The sequence below is a fragment of the Sphaeramia orbicularis genome, chromosome 13, assembly GCF_902148855.1.
Source record: "Sphaeramia orbicularis chromosome 13, fSphaOr1.1, whole genome shotgun sequence".
NCBI classification, from domain to species: Eukaryota; Metazoa; Chordata; class Actinopteri; order Kurtiformes; family Apogonidae; genus Sphaeramia; species Sphaeramia orbicularis.
In genome coordinates, this window is record NC_043969.1 from 16,887,467 (window position 1) to 16,905,060 (window position 17,594).

The following is a 17,594-nucleotide window of genomic DNA, read 5'->3' on the forward strand; positions in this document are numbered from 1 at the left end:
GATCTGTGTGTGTCGTGACTTCATTTTTCTGAAGTGAGTGGCTGTGTATTTGAGGAGCTCAGGGTCATTGATGTGATGACTCATTGATATACTCAATAATAGATACAGCTATAGTGTCAGCTGGAGGAACACAATGAATTACTGTGCTTTTCTAAAGGAATAAAATAAGTGTTTAAGATGAAATAATCATAGTTATATAACTAGTATGAAAAATATTTGTCAGTGTATTTGCATGCTGATCGGAAGTTGTTGCATAGAAGAAAACCGTGTATGTATTACTGTATATTGATGTAATGAGTCTAATCCCTGAGTCAGTTCCTTTAATTATCAACAAAGCTCTGTCTTAAACAAGTTACACAGCCACATGCTCATCTTAATGAGTATTTAACTTAGCTGCAAAGACTTGAGTCTACAAGTCCAAGTGTGACCCATACTTTATACTAATATTACTTCAAGTAATAATATTTGTTAAGACCCCTGGGAGTAATTGAAATTGCCAAAAACTGTAGATGACAGAGAGTGAAATACCAAAGATGGCATTTTTTGAATGCCAGTTTTGCACCATGTGTTAGTAAAGAAGAATATATGTGTAAGTAATTAAGTACATTTTATTTATACAGCAGTTTTCAGAGTCACAAAGTGCTTTACAGTGCAAAATACAATTAAAATACAGTTAAAATGCAATAAATACATAAAATGCAATCAGTTTGTAGCCACCCTGAGTCAGTTAGGAAATAAAATGCCGGCTTGAACAAGAGTGTCTTGAGATGTTTTTTTTAAAAGTCTCAACAGAGTCCATCGACCGTGGGTATAGAGGGTGATCAGGCCAGAGATGCAGCACCACAGCTTTAAAAGACCTGTCACCATCAGCAGGTGCTGCCCTGAGGACCTCAGGCTGTGAGCCGAGCTGTAGGGCTGGATCAGAGCAGCACTGTAGGCTGGGGCCTGGCCATGTACAGCACAGAAAGTAAGCACCAGAATTGTAAAATGAAAACGATACAGAACAGGGAGCCAATGGAGAGATTTAAGGTAATGCATAATATATAATATTATAATAGTATAATTACATTTCAATTTCACATTTAACATTTGGCATTTGGCTTTACATCCCACCCATAAAAGTAGTGAGTAGTGAACAGACCTGTGCTCACATTAGGACCCAAAAATCACCAACCTTTTTTCCCATTAGTTACTTTTTTGTCTTAAACCTAAATTTGTTGCTAGGTTAATAGAGATAATCAAACTCCATCTCTCACCCTTTCTTCTTGTGCCTCTCACTGTGCTTTGTTTTGTAATTACGGGTGTTGAGATTTGTTGAAAAAGAAACCTCGGCCTAGTTTCATCCAGCGTGCTGCAGCAGAAGCAGGAAATAGGAGGCTTTTTTAAATGAATGCTTTTAATGTCAGCACGTGCAGTACTTTGTTCTTTTATTCATGGTGCACGTGACAGATGCACAGAAGGCCATCTGTATTTCACTTAATCATTTTTTTTTTGGGTTGACTTGATATTTAACATGATGTCTGTCCCAGACAGTGATGCTCATTTTTCTATCAGACACATTATGTCATTCATCATCACTGTCATTCTGTCTTTCATGTTCCCTCCCAGGGCTGCTTTAATGCTTAAGTCCATGCAGGCTATCTGCTCTACTCTGTTCAGTTTTGGCCTCAGAGGGGTGTCTGTTTTATATTTAATGTTAAATTTACTCTGACCTCCTTCTGAGCTACTTTCAGTTGTGATTTTTTTTTTTCCAACAGCATATAATTCAGGAGGCTATTGCAATCAACAGGTCTGTCTGTCTGTCTGTCTGTCCTCCGTTTTCAGACCTTAACAAAACATTCAATATGTTTACACCAAAATTACTACCATTTATTTGTGATTGTAGTGGTTCCTTTTGCTCTTTAGCAATCTGTGAACCACTAGGGAGCACTCCAACAAATGCAAACACATTGTATTGAGTAAGTCATGAACTGTATGATAAACACTGAAATGCATTGAAATCAGCTGATATAGGCCACATCCATGTCTGACTGAATTTCCCTTCCAAAAAAGCAAAACCACTTTTCAGATCAAGGGTGTGTTTCTTTTACCTTGAGCAACAAAGCTCTTGTACAGATACGTTGGTTTGTATATGTCCTTAGCTAAGCATAGTTTGAATTTGTTGATTTGTTTGACAGTTTTATGGCTGCACTGTTTTAACATCTAGTGTAATTTTGGATGAAACACCTAAAAAGACAAGAGTTTCTATACTTTTCAAATATTAGTGAATTTAATGTAAATCTTTTGATCTTTCTGCCTCCAGGGGGCACTGTAAACAGTTTTTGTTTTTTGGTTTTTTTATAAATATTCCTGTGGTTATCAGCAGCTCATCTGTTATGGATTGCAGTGGTGACTTCTGCTTTGTCTCATCCTTCATGCAGTTTGTTATCGTTTTGTTCGTGGTTCAGAACTACGTAACCATTTGATATTGTCTCTGTAAACTACTGTTAATGTAAGTAACACGTATGCTTTTTCAGTCTTGTGTTGGCTGAGTGGATAAGTCACCTTCTGATGGCCCTCACTTCTCCATGGGTGTAACTGTTTAACTTTATAATCACGTATCTTAGTGTCTTGTCTGTGGGGCTGTCACAAAAATGTTGATTAGTTGATGATTAATTGTTCTCCTTTTGTTTGTGTGGGTTCTCTCTGGATTCTCCCACCTCCTCCCACAGTCTGATGACATGCATCTTGATAGATTTGGTCACTCTAAATTGCCTGTAAGTGTGAAAGTGAGAGTGATTGGTTGTTGATCTGTTTGTATCAGCCCTGTAATGAAGTGGCGAAATGTCCAGGGTGTACCCCGCCTTTGCCTGTAAGTGGCTGGGATAGGCTCCAAGCGACCCCCGTGACCCTAGTGAGGATAAAGCGGGTTCAGATAATGAATGAATGAATGAATGAATGAATGTCTATTTCTGTTCATTTAATGCTGCTAGTGTAGCATAAGCCACACAACATTTTATACATGCAGTACATTTGATGAAGAAGAGGAAGAAGAAAAAGAACACTGGAACAAGGGGAGATGAAAACACTATTTAGACAAGCCAGATTTACATAAATAAATGAAATGTACAAAGATGACTGGGGTAATAGTGTAATAACAATTTGTATGTTGCCTGCAGTCTAATATTCCCCCATATCTCTTCACACCACATCTGTATTTGCTGTTTTAGCTTTACTTACTTTTCTTTTTTGGATCATTTTTTAATTTATTTTCATTGTGCATCTCCAAAAAAGTACAATCCAAAAAAATAAAGAAATTCACATTTTAGAATAGACTTTATTTGCCATTTGCACAGATACATAGCAGTATAGGTACATCGGAATTCTTGTGTGTTTCCCTGAGTCAGAAAAAGAGTTAGAAAAGGTAAAGATTTGACAGAAAAGACAGGTACAAAACATAAACACAGCTAAAACATACGAAAAAAAAAAAAAACAGTTACTGCACATACAAGCACAAATACCCATTTGTAAAATAGAGTATTATAAAAAAGAGTAATAATAATAATAACTAGAAAAGCACTCGGAGAGGGCAGACCTCCGTCAAGGCAGATCAGTGCCCCCCCACACACACACACACACTCACCACCACCACCAAAATGTAATAATTTGTTCCTTGTGCCAGTATCATCATTTCCTGAAACTTTCATCCAAATCCGTCCATAACTTTTTGAGTTATCTTGCACACGGACAGACAGACAAACAAACCAGCGCCCGGCAAAAACATAACCTCCTTGGTGGAGGTAATAAGAGTACTGATTTATGATACAAGATTTTGTGACACACAAAGTATAACCCCCCCTGAACTGATAGCGACCCCCATACCAACCCAACCTGGATCTCAAAATGTGAAAACCACTAATAAAAACAAATACACATATATAGAGAAAATGAATATAATTTACAGATATAAACATATAGGTGATCAGGATAGTCATAGACAGTTATGTTGCATTCTTTTTTTTAACCATAATGTAAACAGCATCCAACATACTAAGGGTTTTTCGACTGTCTGCATGCATCCGGGCCACTGACCTCTCCACCATAACTACAGTATATCTAGAAAATAATAACTTTACATACTTATTGAAACAAATGCTGTAATGGATCTCTAGCTTTTTGTTGCCAGAGGAACATGTGGTTATGTTTTATTTCCATCAACTGCACACCTGTATGCATATATCTGAATGTGTTGGTGCTGTCTGCATCTCCACTGTTGCCTTTAGGCCATGGATTATCCACCATGGTCAGGTTGACAATAAACAAACAGCCCGTCAGTCACATGATCACTGATTTACTCCTCTGATTAGAGTGTGGTTATTTGGATTTATCCACATCCAAAGGAAAACAGATTGTAATCCATACACTGTTAGACAGTGAGGAACGCCCAACAGGCTGCACTTCGCCATACTGTCCAATTCCACAAAGCAGTGCAGAGGGCATAATCCGGATTATCTGACAGTGCTATTCTTAGACCTAAATGAAAATTCTCTGGGCTAGAATAAGGTTCAAGGAATGCTAAAATGGAAACTGATGCAGACGTCACATGACAGCCGCCTTGCAGCCTGTGATAATAATGTATTTTTTCTCTTAAAGTATTAAAAAGGTGTAACAGAAATAAATGTATTTAATTTGGAACACTTTATACAAAGGAATCATTGAGAGCTTTTACATTGGAGTATTTTTTCCTATAATGACTTTAACTAGATTTTGATTTACTCTTAAGACAATTACAAATAGTGTATTTTACTCAACCACCAGTGCATTACAGCAGCAGTCAGTCCTTCAGCCAGCAGAGGGCGTCACCAACAACAAACATGAAGCCAAGTTGACTGGTGGAGCTGTCCATTCAGCACCGCTCTGCATCCACTAAGAGTCAAACCACTAAGACAAGTCAACCGCCTAAAGTCTGCTCTGGTTATAAGAGGAAGCGTAGATGAAAAGTCACAATGACCCTCTTTCCTGATTTTTTTTTTTTTTTTTTTCTAATAAAGTAATACTGAGGGGAAATTACCAATACCTGCTCCATGATGCATCAGTTTTGTTTGGACACTGGGTCAAAATGTTCTGCTGATTGCAGAATAAAACACCACTCATGAACAGTGTGATGTTTTCTTCTTGTAGTGCCTTTGTATGTTGATTTTAAAGGGTTTTAATTGATCTGATCTTTTAAGTAGTCTCCTTTAACAGGACACGTAAAACATTCGGTCTACTACATACTGACTTAAGTAATGAAGTAGTGAGTATTCGACCTTAAATCAAGATTAGATCGTTGTGCCAAGATTAAATGTATTTCCCAGGGGGGTGAAACATTGGCTGCAGGTATTGTTTTCCTGTCTTTTTTTTTTTTTTTTTTTTATGAATTTGTTAGCTGAGCAAGTAAGTGGGCAGCAGATGGACTCAATGTGTGGTGTCTTAACTGTCCTCTTGCCTGACTGAAGCCCCTGCTATATCACTTTCTGCTTCACCCTGGGAAAGGATTAAAGCGCTCTCATATTGTTCCTTTGCTCAGTTTTCTCTCCCTGCAGTCTTACCGCATTTGCAGTAGCATTTGGGGAGAGTCAGTGCTGGGTAACAATAGAAGGAGGGTGTGAATAGAGTGCACTCCCCTGTCTGCTCTTGTCTGGTCCATGGCACAGAAATGAAACATCCACCTCATTTCTCTGAGAGTTTCTTTAACGATAAAAAAGATTACAGTGTAGGCTTACGGTGCTGTAATTGATCGCATGTTGTATCTTGTCTTATGAGGCCTTTCATCAGCCCAGTACCCATGCAGAAAATGCAAACAAACACATAAACTGTAATAATATAGAAAGAGGTTCTATGTTTTTTCTGAGGTTAATATAACACTGATAATGTTATAAACAACAGCAGGTCAAGTGAAATGTCAGCTGAGACAGTTAAGTGAGCACTTGACTGTTAGTGCGACATTATCTTTTGCATGCCGTCATAATCACTCGGTCAAACGGTCACTCTCTGCTGGCACCATCTCAGAAAGCAGAGGAAATAAAGCTCAGTGACTCAGCAGATAGATCTGAATGACAATAACTCCAAAAACATTGAATTTATTGTACAATTCCTACAACTCAGTATTTACACATTTATACAGCAAATTGTGATGGCTGTAAATGCCACATAATGCAACTTTGTAATGGTTTATATGTGTGTTTATTTCTGAAACTCATCTGTTTTCACCTTTGGGTTAAAAATCTGTTGTATGCATAATTACCTCCGCCAAGGAGGTTATGTTTTTGCCAGGGTTTGTTTGTTTGTTTGTATGTCTGTTTGTCTGTCCGTTAGTGTGCAACATAACTCAAAAAGTTATGGACAGATTTTGATGAAATTTTCAGGGTTTGTTGGAAATGGGATAAAGAAGAAATGATTAAATTTTGGTGGTGATCGGGGGTGGGGGGGCCCACGGGGGGGCCCATTTCCAACAAACCCTGAAAATTTCATCAAAATCTGTCCATAACTTTTTGAGTTATGTTGCACACTAACGGACAGACAAACAGACAGACAAACAAACAAACAAACCCTGGAAAAAACATAACCTCCTTGGCGTGGGGGGGGCCCACGGGGGGGGGGCACTGATCAGCCTTGGTGGAGGTCTGCGCTCTCCGAGTGCTTCTAGTTGTAGCTGCGACAGCAATGAAGTTTGAGGTGACTTTTATTACCATATTATTGCTTATTATATTACTAATATGCCAACACTGTGATATAAGTCTGATAATAGTTTAATTCTAAACATACACCATAAGAAAATAAAGAGGTATTTGCTGGCATAGACTTCTGGCGCATGTTAAATTAAACAGATTTATGTTTAACTGTTGCCCTTCTTTAATAAAAATGGAACACAGCAGATAAATATACAAAGTTCACCCCTGAAGCATTGAACCAAAGTACAACATGAAAATAATACACAACAACACAGCAGAAGAATGAGCCTCAATGAAATGATAGAAAGAAAGAAACAAAATGATAGAAATAGCCTTAGTCAGACAGGGGAAAACATGAAAATAATGTTAAAGTATACAATCTTGTTGGACCTCTTTGGCTTTGATTATGGCATATATTCACTCTGACATCTTTACGTGTTAACTTTGTTTTGTTTTTTTTTTGTTTGTTTGTTTTCATTTAATGGACACATAACGTTGCCAAACCTAGACCTGACCAATTGAAACAACCCTAGATCATAACACTGCCCCCATAAACTTATACACTAGGTGCTAGGCATGATGGGTAATCATTTCTGATTTTATTGGATGTTTGATCTTATTGGGTGTTTTGATTTTATCAGATGTCTTATTTATTGCTGTTGATCTTTTATTTTGTGGCACTGAAGAGGGTTAGCTCCACCCAGTTTCATTGTATAGCCATTGTACAATGACAATAAATCTATTCTATTCTATTCTATTCTGTCACCTCTCTTATCATTTTGTCATGCCCATCTTTATGCAAGAGGCTCAATCTGGACTCATCAGACCACATGAGCTTTTTCCATTGAAACACAATCCAGTTTTTATGCTCTCTATAAAACTGATGTTTGTTAAAGAAATGAAAAACTACTCACTGCATTCATTAGAGTTATAGAACGTGTTGCATCTGAAACATAATAATCAGTGAAGTTATTTTCCAATTGAAGGATCTGAAATATTTGCTCAGTTAAATCCAGATGGAGCCTCTTTTTTGGCCACTACATATGTTATTTCACTTAGTTTCTCTCAACTGTTGGTATACAGATGAACAATTATCATAATTTAAATAAAACAGTCACCATTATGCTAAATAGTTTGGATGCAGTGATATTGTAATAATTGTGAGGGACCGGTTTGTAATATGCTAATGAGTTGAGAGTGTATCATCAGGTGTTAGACAGTGGTTTGCATTAACCTTAGTATAAACTATGCCTAATGAGGTGTAATTTGTGTGCTGCGCTTTAAGAGGATTAAAGGGGGAGAATGTGCTGCGCCCTGACCCAGTGACTGTGGTCAAGACAGCCTTTGTTTTTGATGACAGTTGTGATTAAAGTCAGTGGTTGAGCGCTCACTGACCTCTGTGGCTGAAGAGATTGAGTATCCACCTCTGTTGACCTATGACGATGGAAAAGTTCATCAGTTGAGATTTCTCTGCTCATTATCAACAATCAGTTGATATGTTTTTTCCATGGTCGATACTCAATATTGGTTAAGAAAATGTATGATGACAGCAACTGATCTACTACACACAACAGCAAAAAAAATCTAATTTCCTTTTTAGAATAAGTGCAACACAAACCATCACTGCCTTTAAACTGTTAAATGGATAAAGTGCAATTCAGTAATATTTCAACATTATTCATTACTCTTTTTCACACTGAACTGGAAGAATTATAAATTTAGTTTAGTTCAGTTTAGTTTATTTTGAATATGCAACAAAACAAAGTAATCCTACTTAGTCTTTACAAATGAAACAGATTATTAGAAAACAAAACAAACAAATCAAAAACAAAAACTTGTACATATATATGAAAACAAAGTATGACTTCATTTGCACATTCCAAAAGGAGTGGGAGGAAGTATAACTTATTTAATCCCACCCCTTCGCCACAAAACAGTCTATCGTTTATCTTCCTATCAGCATAATATGAAAAATCAAGTCCCTTGGATCAACCTCACTTATTATCCTCACATACACATACCTACATACATACATACACAAAGACAGTGGCATACCAGAAAAGTAAAAAATAAATAAATACATACATACATCTTTGAAGGCAACACAAAATGAATGCACAATAAAGTAAACAATTAGACAAATACATCAGAAAAATGTAATTGTCATTTCATTGTTGATAGCTGTTGGATGACATATAATGTTTTAGATGGTACTATGAGTGGGATGTCACAAAAACACAGAGTGGTGTCTAAAGTCAGAGCTGCATCAGAGTCAAATTAGTACATTTTTATCACATATGAAAAAACTAATGTAAAATAGTTTAGAATGGTACTAAGTATATTCCTAGTTCTTATGGAGTATTATGTGTTTGATGATGATTCCTAAAAAAGTCACATTATAAATAAATCGTGCCAAAAGTTCCAGGGGAAACTATATTACATGATATGTTAACATTTGTAATGACTGATATTCATTTAACAGTGAACTGAAGAAGCTGAGTCACCACCAGGTCCATGTGATTCATCATGTATTCGTAACACATTTACAGCTCACAGCTATAAACACAGGGAGTACCCCAGTACTCAATGCATTAAGAGATTAACAGGGTTAGCTGCTGACACCGATCAGGGCTAGAGTCCAATATCAGAGCAAAGAATTGCACCAAGACCCCCCTCTTAATACCCTTCTCATACAAAGCACGGGGGGCTGGAGATGTGGATGGGGGTCAATGCACTGAGGATGTTACAGCCAGCAGCGAACATCCTGCTCTCGTCTTGCACTCCGGGCCAGCTCGGCTTATCTTGGCGAGAAATAGCGAAAGAGAGCCATCTAGGGAAGAGGACAGAAAGAACAGGAGGGAGGGAGGGGAATAGGAGGAAGGGAGGAGGGGAGACATCCTGCGCCTGCTCACTGTGAACGCAGCAAGTGCAGCTTTCATCCGCAGCGGAGGCTGAGGGAGAGACAGACAGAGTTTGAGCGAGCAAACAGAAGCGTTCAGGGACTGTGGAAGAGCGTGATAGAAAAGGCACCGAGTTGGGAAGGAATTACAACCTGTCATGGTGGTGTTCGTCTGCAGTGGCTAATCCTGCTGCGTGCTGTAGTTTGCATTGTGAATGTTGCAGTGCGGGTCACCTCTGTCTCTTTTGGGAAAACTGAAGAACCCCAGGGAGGTGTGAATTTTTGGCACAAGTACCCAACACTGCGGCACCTCGATCCAAGCAAAGGAATGTAGCTATAAGGTGGGCAAAGCAGGGCAGCATCCTTCTGGACTTTGGCCCCTAATCATCCATCTGTCGCTGCATCCACTCCTCCCTCCTTCCCTGCGTGCATCTCTCCTGCTCAGTGTATGGGAGGTGAAGCTTGGGCAGGCTGGCAGTCAGCATGCAGCGGTGTGAACGGGCAGCCCAGTGCCCACAACATGCTATGGACATCAGATACTCCTCACTGTACTAATGAAAGGCTTCAAGCTCGCCTGGTAAGGCTCAACACAGAGCAGGGACTGGTTGGATGTGTTTTTATGAGTATGTTTGAGTAGCATTCAGGCTGGCATGTATGCAAGTCCAACCAGAGTGTCTGTGAATATCTAATGGACTGTGGCTGTATGGAGAGAATGTCATTATGACTCTGTGAAGACGTGATACCTTACATTTTTATTGCACTATTTCTCTACTTTCCATCTATTTCTTTGTAGTTATATAAATTCCTAAACAATACACCAGCTTGAGCAGGTCACTAACCAGGCTGAACTGAGGTGGACGTGGCCAGTGCAGCCAGTGTGGGCTAGTGCGTTGTGTTTTTTTCACGACCCTGCTCTGCTCCCCTCTGGCGGGCTCGGTGTGAGCAGAGCAGCTGAGGAGAACACTCACGTGGCCGCCTGGAAAAGAGCAGGCACAAGCTCCCTCCGTTTCTCCCCGGCTTTTACTCTCACTGCCTTCCTCTCTTGTTTTCTTTTCCCTCTCTCACCGTCCCACATGGACAGACACATCCACATGGACAGACACATCCACATGGACAGACACATCCACATGGACAGACACATCCACATGGACAGACACATCCACAGACAGGTTTTTTAAGCTGTTTCGTTACGGTGAATGTGCCTCTGTACACTCCTTCAGCATCCCTCTGTGTATTCCTCTCTTACTTGTATGTTTGTTTATGCTCCTCCTCTTCTTGCGTGATATTTTTAGAGACGAATTACAGAGCACTGCAGGAGGGGAAAAAAACTAGGGGGAGCAGTTTCAGCAACGTGCGTCCCGCTTACTTCCTTCTCAGTTTCATTAGAACCTTCTCTTTAACCTAATATCTCACTGCCTCTTTTCATTCTTGATGTATTTATGTTTGATCTCTCATTTACATCTCTCTTGTGATTCCATTCATTTGAAATTGTCACTTAATCATCAGGCTGTGTTTCTTTCTAAGCTGTTAACTAAGAGAGAATCAGACATGTCCATATGTGTCAGCTGATGTGTGTAAGTGTGAGTTTGTAGCATTCAGTGCACACAAACACTGTTAAACCTGAGTCTGTCATCACTTAATCTAGCAGCAGTGTGACACACAGGTAACCTTATACTGAGTAGCCATCTGTTAGCATCCATTAGTCTCCCATGCACAGAGGGAACTGGTCCTGCTGGCTGGCTTGATACAATTCCTATGCCATGCTGTTACATTATGTAATAGCATGTATGTGTATATGTCTCCATCCTCCCTGAAAGCTCTCAAATATAAAACGCTCCGATGTGTTTTTTTTTTTTTTTTTTATATATCTAAACCAAGAATCTGCTTGAGGAAAGTACGTTTACACTGGCACCAATCCAAATTCTTCCAAGTAATCACTAAAGCCCTTTTCAGCTTTATTTCAATCCACCTCAAAGCATAAAAATACAATAAAGGAAGAAAGATTCCCTTCGCAGATTCACTCACTGTTCTCCCAGGAATGATCTGCAACACCGGCAAAACAGTGTGACCTCCAAGTTCAACCCGTCAATCAATACCTCAATCAGCTCATTTGTTGTCCCATATGTTATAAACCACTCGATGACACTGGATATTGCAGCTATTTATCTGCTCTGGTTACGGGTGATTTATCTGTTCCAACTGTTTAGAGCTCTCCAGGTAATTCACTGATCCCAGCAGTGATTTTTCATGTTTCCACCCATCGTTTGTTTTGACCGTTTTCTCATCCACTGAGAAATGAAAATACTGAAAGTGTCGGTCAATAATAAGTTTTAATTAGTGTTTCTTTGTATTTATAGCACACATGGCCTTTTTGATAATGCAGCGTGAATTTTTATATATTTTTGGTGTATTTTTGCCTCCTATTATAGAAAGAATATACAGGATAACAGGAGAGAGGGGACGGTGTGTACAAATGATCTGGAATCAAGCTGAGGCTGCTGCAGTTAGGCCTCAGCGGTATTGGGACAGCACAATAATTTTTAAATGAATATCAAAACATCCACCACATACTGAGGTGAATGCTCTTTAAAGTGAAGAATGCATCTGTCTTCTTCAACAAAACTACATTATTTTTTGTTTTTTGTTTTTTCACAATATTTTTATTGGTGTTCAAGTTTTATAATGAAAGGTAAACAAAGTAAATAATAATATACATAAAGAGCATGATGAATCAAAACACCACAAACACTCATACACACACCCATTCACACCAGGTAAAACTGCACTAAGGGATATATGCATAAATAACATACAAATATTCTTATAAACATGTATACATATATGTAGAAATAAAATGAAAATACAGCAGTCATAATAATAATAATAAAAAAAAAAAAAAGTAATAATTTGGATGTCATGTTGCTATTTTCCAGATAATTTGTTTTTATTTTACATAAGAGAAAGCCAAAAAAATACATTTCACATTTATTGTTTTTACTCTTATTTTTGCAGAATTTGAACTTTATGTCTAAATTAAATGGCTTTTTTTATCATAATACATTATTTGTTATCTAAATGATTAAAATATTTGGATTCACATCAGTTTTTGTTTTTGTTTTTTTTGTCGGGATAAACATAGAAAATGTAATGTTCATTATTTCATTTTTTGCTGTAAATTGATGTCTGGCAAAAAGAGTGATAACAGTTTTACCGTGCTTTCAAGTTTTAGAATGAAAGGTAAACAAAGTAAATAATAATATACATAAAGAACATGAATCAAAACACCACAAACACTCATACACACCCATTCACACCAGATAAACTATATGTATGTAGAAATAACACACATTCTTTCTTATTCTTATAAACATGTTTACATATACGTAGAAATAAAATTAAATAAAACTAATAATTTGGATGTCATGTCCCTATTTTTCAGATATTTTACATTAAAGAAAGCCAAAAAAAAATACATTTCGTATTTATTATTTTTACATTATTTTTGCAGAATTTGAACTTTATGTCTAAAATAAATGGTTTTTTTTTTTCATAATGCATTATTTGTTATCTAAATGATCAAAAATATTTGGATTTGCATCATTTTTTTTTTTTTTTGTGTTAAACGCAGAGAGTATAATGTTCATTATTCCATTTTAGGGTGTATGATTTGCTGTAAATTGATGTCTGGCAAAGAGAGTGAAAACAGTTTTACCATGCTGGGCTGTTTGTCACAGTGCATGGCGTGATTGAGGCACAAGGAGGGGGCTGGTGCAGCATTACTTGTCAGAATACAAGGAAGAGATAAGAGCAAAGAAGAGAGAGAGAGAGAGAGAGTGACAGAGAGTGTGTGTTTGTGTGTGAGAGAGGGAACATGCGGGATTTGGCAGCGACCCCAGTGTGGGGATGTTTGCTCTTGATATGACATTTGGCGGGACTTAAATCTGCACACATACATACACACACATACACACACACACACAGATGTGCACACACAGCCAGCAGCAGCAGCTGTAGCAACAGTAACGCACGGACAGGAGGCTGGAGCTTGAACATACTCTCTGCACGTGGCACCGAGGACAAGAGGCTTGTTGCTGCAGGACAGTCAGGCTGTGAGTGCAGATTTACATAAATACACAATGTCGACAAAAATATTAGGACACATCACACCTACAGCTTAGCATCAGATAGTATTCGTAGAGCATTCTGTATGTTTTCCTACAGATTTTGTATTCCTAGATTTATTGTTGTGTCATGTTATATAAAGCTTGTATAAGTTTTAAGGCTGGAGGATTTTTATTCCTGAGTGAAGAGTTGAAAATAACCCAGGCTCTTATTTGTGATTTATGGTCAGAACATAACATATTACAGATACTTAGCCATAGAACATTTAAAATAATTATTATAACATTAGAAAAAAAAATAAAAATAAGTAAAATTGAAAGAAAAAAGTCAACTTGAGTATGAGTAGAGTTAAGTTGAAATAAACTCTGAAACATTTTACAGGTATTGTAGATGAGAGTGTAAACAAAATTAGCCCTATAGACAAAGTAAAGTGTTTATAGCAGCATATGATATATTTATAATATAAATATTACAACAATGTGATTATACTATGACATTTCTCATCAGTATTTTGTCCAACCAATTCACTGTCTCCTGACATTTAGTTTCATAAACATGCGAGTGTTTTAACTTCAACGTTTTCCTGAACATTTACTATTAGGTATCAAAGAGTAACTCACGTAATAATGCTACCATGATATATTATCTACGATAGTGTTGGTATCATGATACAGTGGTATTCAATGCACTAGAGGAATGTGATATGGTATTTCAATTATGATATTTCTGTAACTCAAGAAGGAAAATTCTGATTAAAAAAAAACTTCAGGTCTGTATTCATTCACTGTATTGTAGTGTCAGTTTCACAGAACTGATGTACAGAAATAATGTGTTTGTAGAGACTCCGGAAGAGTCACACCTCCCCCTCCATAGGTGCCACTGGTTTTTAATAAAAATATCCCTATATTTGGCAAGAGGAAATAACATAATATGTATCCATAGCAGTATCCTTTCCCTCTAGAGTACACTCCTCTTTATATCATGTTCACAGAGCAGTGGAACACTTCACAGAGGCTTCAACCACAAGTCCTCTGCATTTTTCTATCCACACATATATAAATACATAAATATACTCTACATACATACATGTAAATCAGTTCCCCTGGTGTGTGTTTTCTAGTGCTGAACCACTCATTTCTCTGCTATTTTGGGGCTGACTTTAAAATTGTAGCTCCCAGGCTTTTACAGCAAGTAGATTCATTTCCATATGTGAAGTATTAGAGTTGGGGGGGGGGGACCCTCAGTTGTAACTGTAAATGAACTACTGGATGTTTAGCTGGTTCTGCAGATCTAATGCAGACATCAGAACTGGTGACTTTGTCCCTTCTCATGTGCAAAACTGTCTGTGGTTGCTCCTAAAATCAAAGTATGACATGCCCTGAGTATGTTCCAAATGGCCTTAAAGGCTCAAACCAACTGCAGCCTCACAGATAAGGGACTGCGCCATCAGACCGGGCCACAATGGACTTCCAATTTCACAGCACAAACTCTGCAGCAACTGCAGAATTGTTTCCCTTCTGGCTACAACTTATTAACTATCTCTCTCACTTTGACTCTGTCTTCATTTCTCTTCCCCTGTCTCCTTCTTCATTTTTGTCAATACTGCATCCTTCCCACAAGCCTTTTGTCTTTGCTGAAAACACTATATATTGTTGCTATATATTGCACTTCTGCCTCCTACTGATATCTTCATTGTTTATTTTTTATCTTAGCAATGTACAGTGACTATTGACTTGTCTAAGGAGTAAAACGGATGACAATGAAGTGTAATAACAAAGGAATTACTTATGCCTATATTCAGGGTTTCTGCGGGTCATTAAAAAAAAGTCATTAAATAGATTTTGTGAAAATTAAGGACTTAAATGACATCAAAAAGCATTAAATTCAATGTCCAGAGGTATTAAAACATTAAATACACTGGATGGAAAAAAGCATTGTTGTTCATGATTTATTTTAATGATATAAACATTTAATAATTTTGATCAGAAGTGTAGTGTGATTGACAGGCGGAACCCTTTAATTGATGATTGTTTATGGTCGATGCATGAAGTCACAACGCCGTGCTGGAATGTAACATGCTGTGAGTGTGCTCATGCTGTGGCGAAAGAGCGAAAGGAATATTAGCAAATGTCGGAAAAATGGGGAAAATGCAAGTTTCAGAAGAAGTGATTGGAGGAGGAACTATTCAGAATCTGGTTATAGTCTGTCAATGATAAACTGTCATAAAACTATATATAAAACTGTATCTGCAGTTGGACATGGGCATTAAATGTGTTTAAAGTGGCATTAAAAAGTGCATTAAATTAATTTTGCTGATACCTGTAGAAACCCTGATATTAAAACGTACCATCTATTTTAATTAGTAGTTAAGAAACACCATGAAGGCTGGTTTATATGAGGCTGCTCCGTCACAGTAAAATATTTTTGTACCTCTAAAATTTACAGCAACAGACATGTGCCTGTACAAATATTAAAAGAGGGAAATATTCTACCTCCCTTCATCTCAGTCACTTTCATCATTAATGGACTGAACGCTGCATTCAGGGACAGACGGTCATGTTTTCTCCACAGTATCTGTTCATAATAGATGTTTGGTGTTGACCACACATTAGTGTTCCATATATGTTTGTCAGACACATTAATCACTTCCAGACAATAGAGACTCTTTTCCATTAAATGAGAACCTGATCCTCTACTCTGTCCCCTACGTTTTGGAATAATATAAATCAGAAAACAGCTTTTTGTTCACAGACTATTTTATTTCATCATTCAGTCTGCTTTTTATTTTCTTCATTTAATCACTCACATAGGATTATATGAGATAGTAGAACATATTATATTTTCCCACAGATGTTTGATTTTCAGATTCAGTGTTTTATCATGTTGCATAAAGCTTGTTTTTGTTACGACACAAAATCCAAAAATCCATAGTTTACTCTTATACAGTAAAAAATGTATTAGGACATGTCACATGTACAGCTTGTAGGATTTTCCATTCCAGCTGATTTGAAATATTATCATGATAAAATGTCCATGCCAGCTGTTATCAATAATTATTACAATAAAAGTCGCACCAATTTTGTTTAACTTCAAAAGCCTGATTTTTCTTCCTGAGAGATGGAGAAACCAGACAATAACTTGTGGTTTAAAATTTGTTTCGTTTAATCAGTTTTATTTAATTCAAAAAGAAAATCTGCTTTTACATGTCAGCAAAATGATCATAGTATGAATGAAAAGGACTTATATTTTCTGCTCGTCTTTAACAAAATATATGTGTACAGTAGTAATTTCAGACAGAATTGTGAAATCAGCCTCTCAATATACAAATGATTTTTTATGGTCATTCAATAAATAATTCAGAAACACAATAATCACACCATTTAAAAACAATTAAAATGATAAAATTTAGTAAAAGTAAAATCCAACTCTGCATTTTGTAAGCACATTATGAATACAATTTATAAATAAAATTGCATCACAGTTATTTTTACTGCAATATAAAGTTAGATTAGAACATGGGTCATTATCAGTTTGTAGCCCAGCCATCTGTTAGCAATGAATCACCTGCGTTCAATGTGTTCTAATACTTTTGTCCATGTAGTGTTTTACAAAGAATATCATAACACACACGGAAGTTAGGATATATGTTTTTCTTAAAGTACAGAAAAACCAACTAGCTAAAAACTTATTTCTGTATTTGAACATGTATTTATCCACAACACCTCCTTAGCTTAGCAATTATGGTTTTGACATTTTTCCAAGTTTTAGTCTTTTTGAGTTGTTTTTTATTTTTTATTTTTTTACTGTCAGTTGAGTTTTAGTTAATTTCACAGCCAAAAGTAATCTGATTTATTTATTGATTTATTGATTTGTCTGTCTGT

The 17,594-nt window shown here is 37.0% G+C and overlaps 1 protein-coding gene across 14 annotated transcripts in view; it reads left to right on the forward strand.

Moving 5' to 3' along the window:
* Window positions 1–17,594, forward strand: part of gramd1bb (GRAM domain containing 1Bb) — a 176,814-nt gene that overhangs the window by 105,441 nt on the left and 53,779 nt on the right. Inside the window, exon 1 of one of the 14 annotated variants that reach the window (XM_030152876.1) lies at window positions 9,629–10,168. The exons of the other annotated variants lie outside the window; for them this stretch is intronic. Coding sequence (XP_030008736.1) covers window positions 10,146–10,168 — 23 coding nt within the window. The 5' untranslated portion in view covers window positions 9,629–10,145. Of the gene's footprint in view, window positions 1–9,628; window positions 10,169–17,594 lie in introns of those variants that run through there. 14 annotated transcript variants of the gene reach the window in all.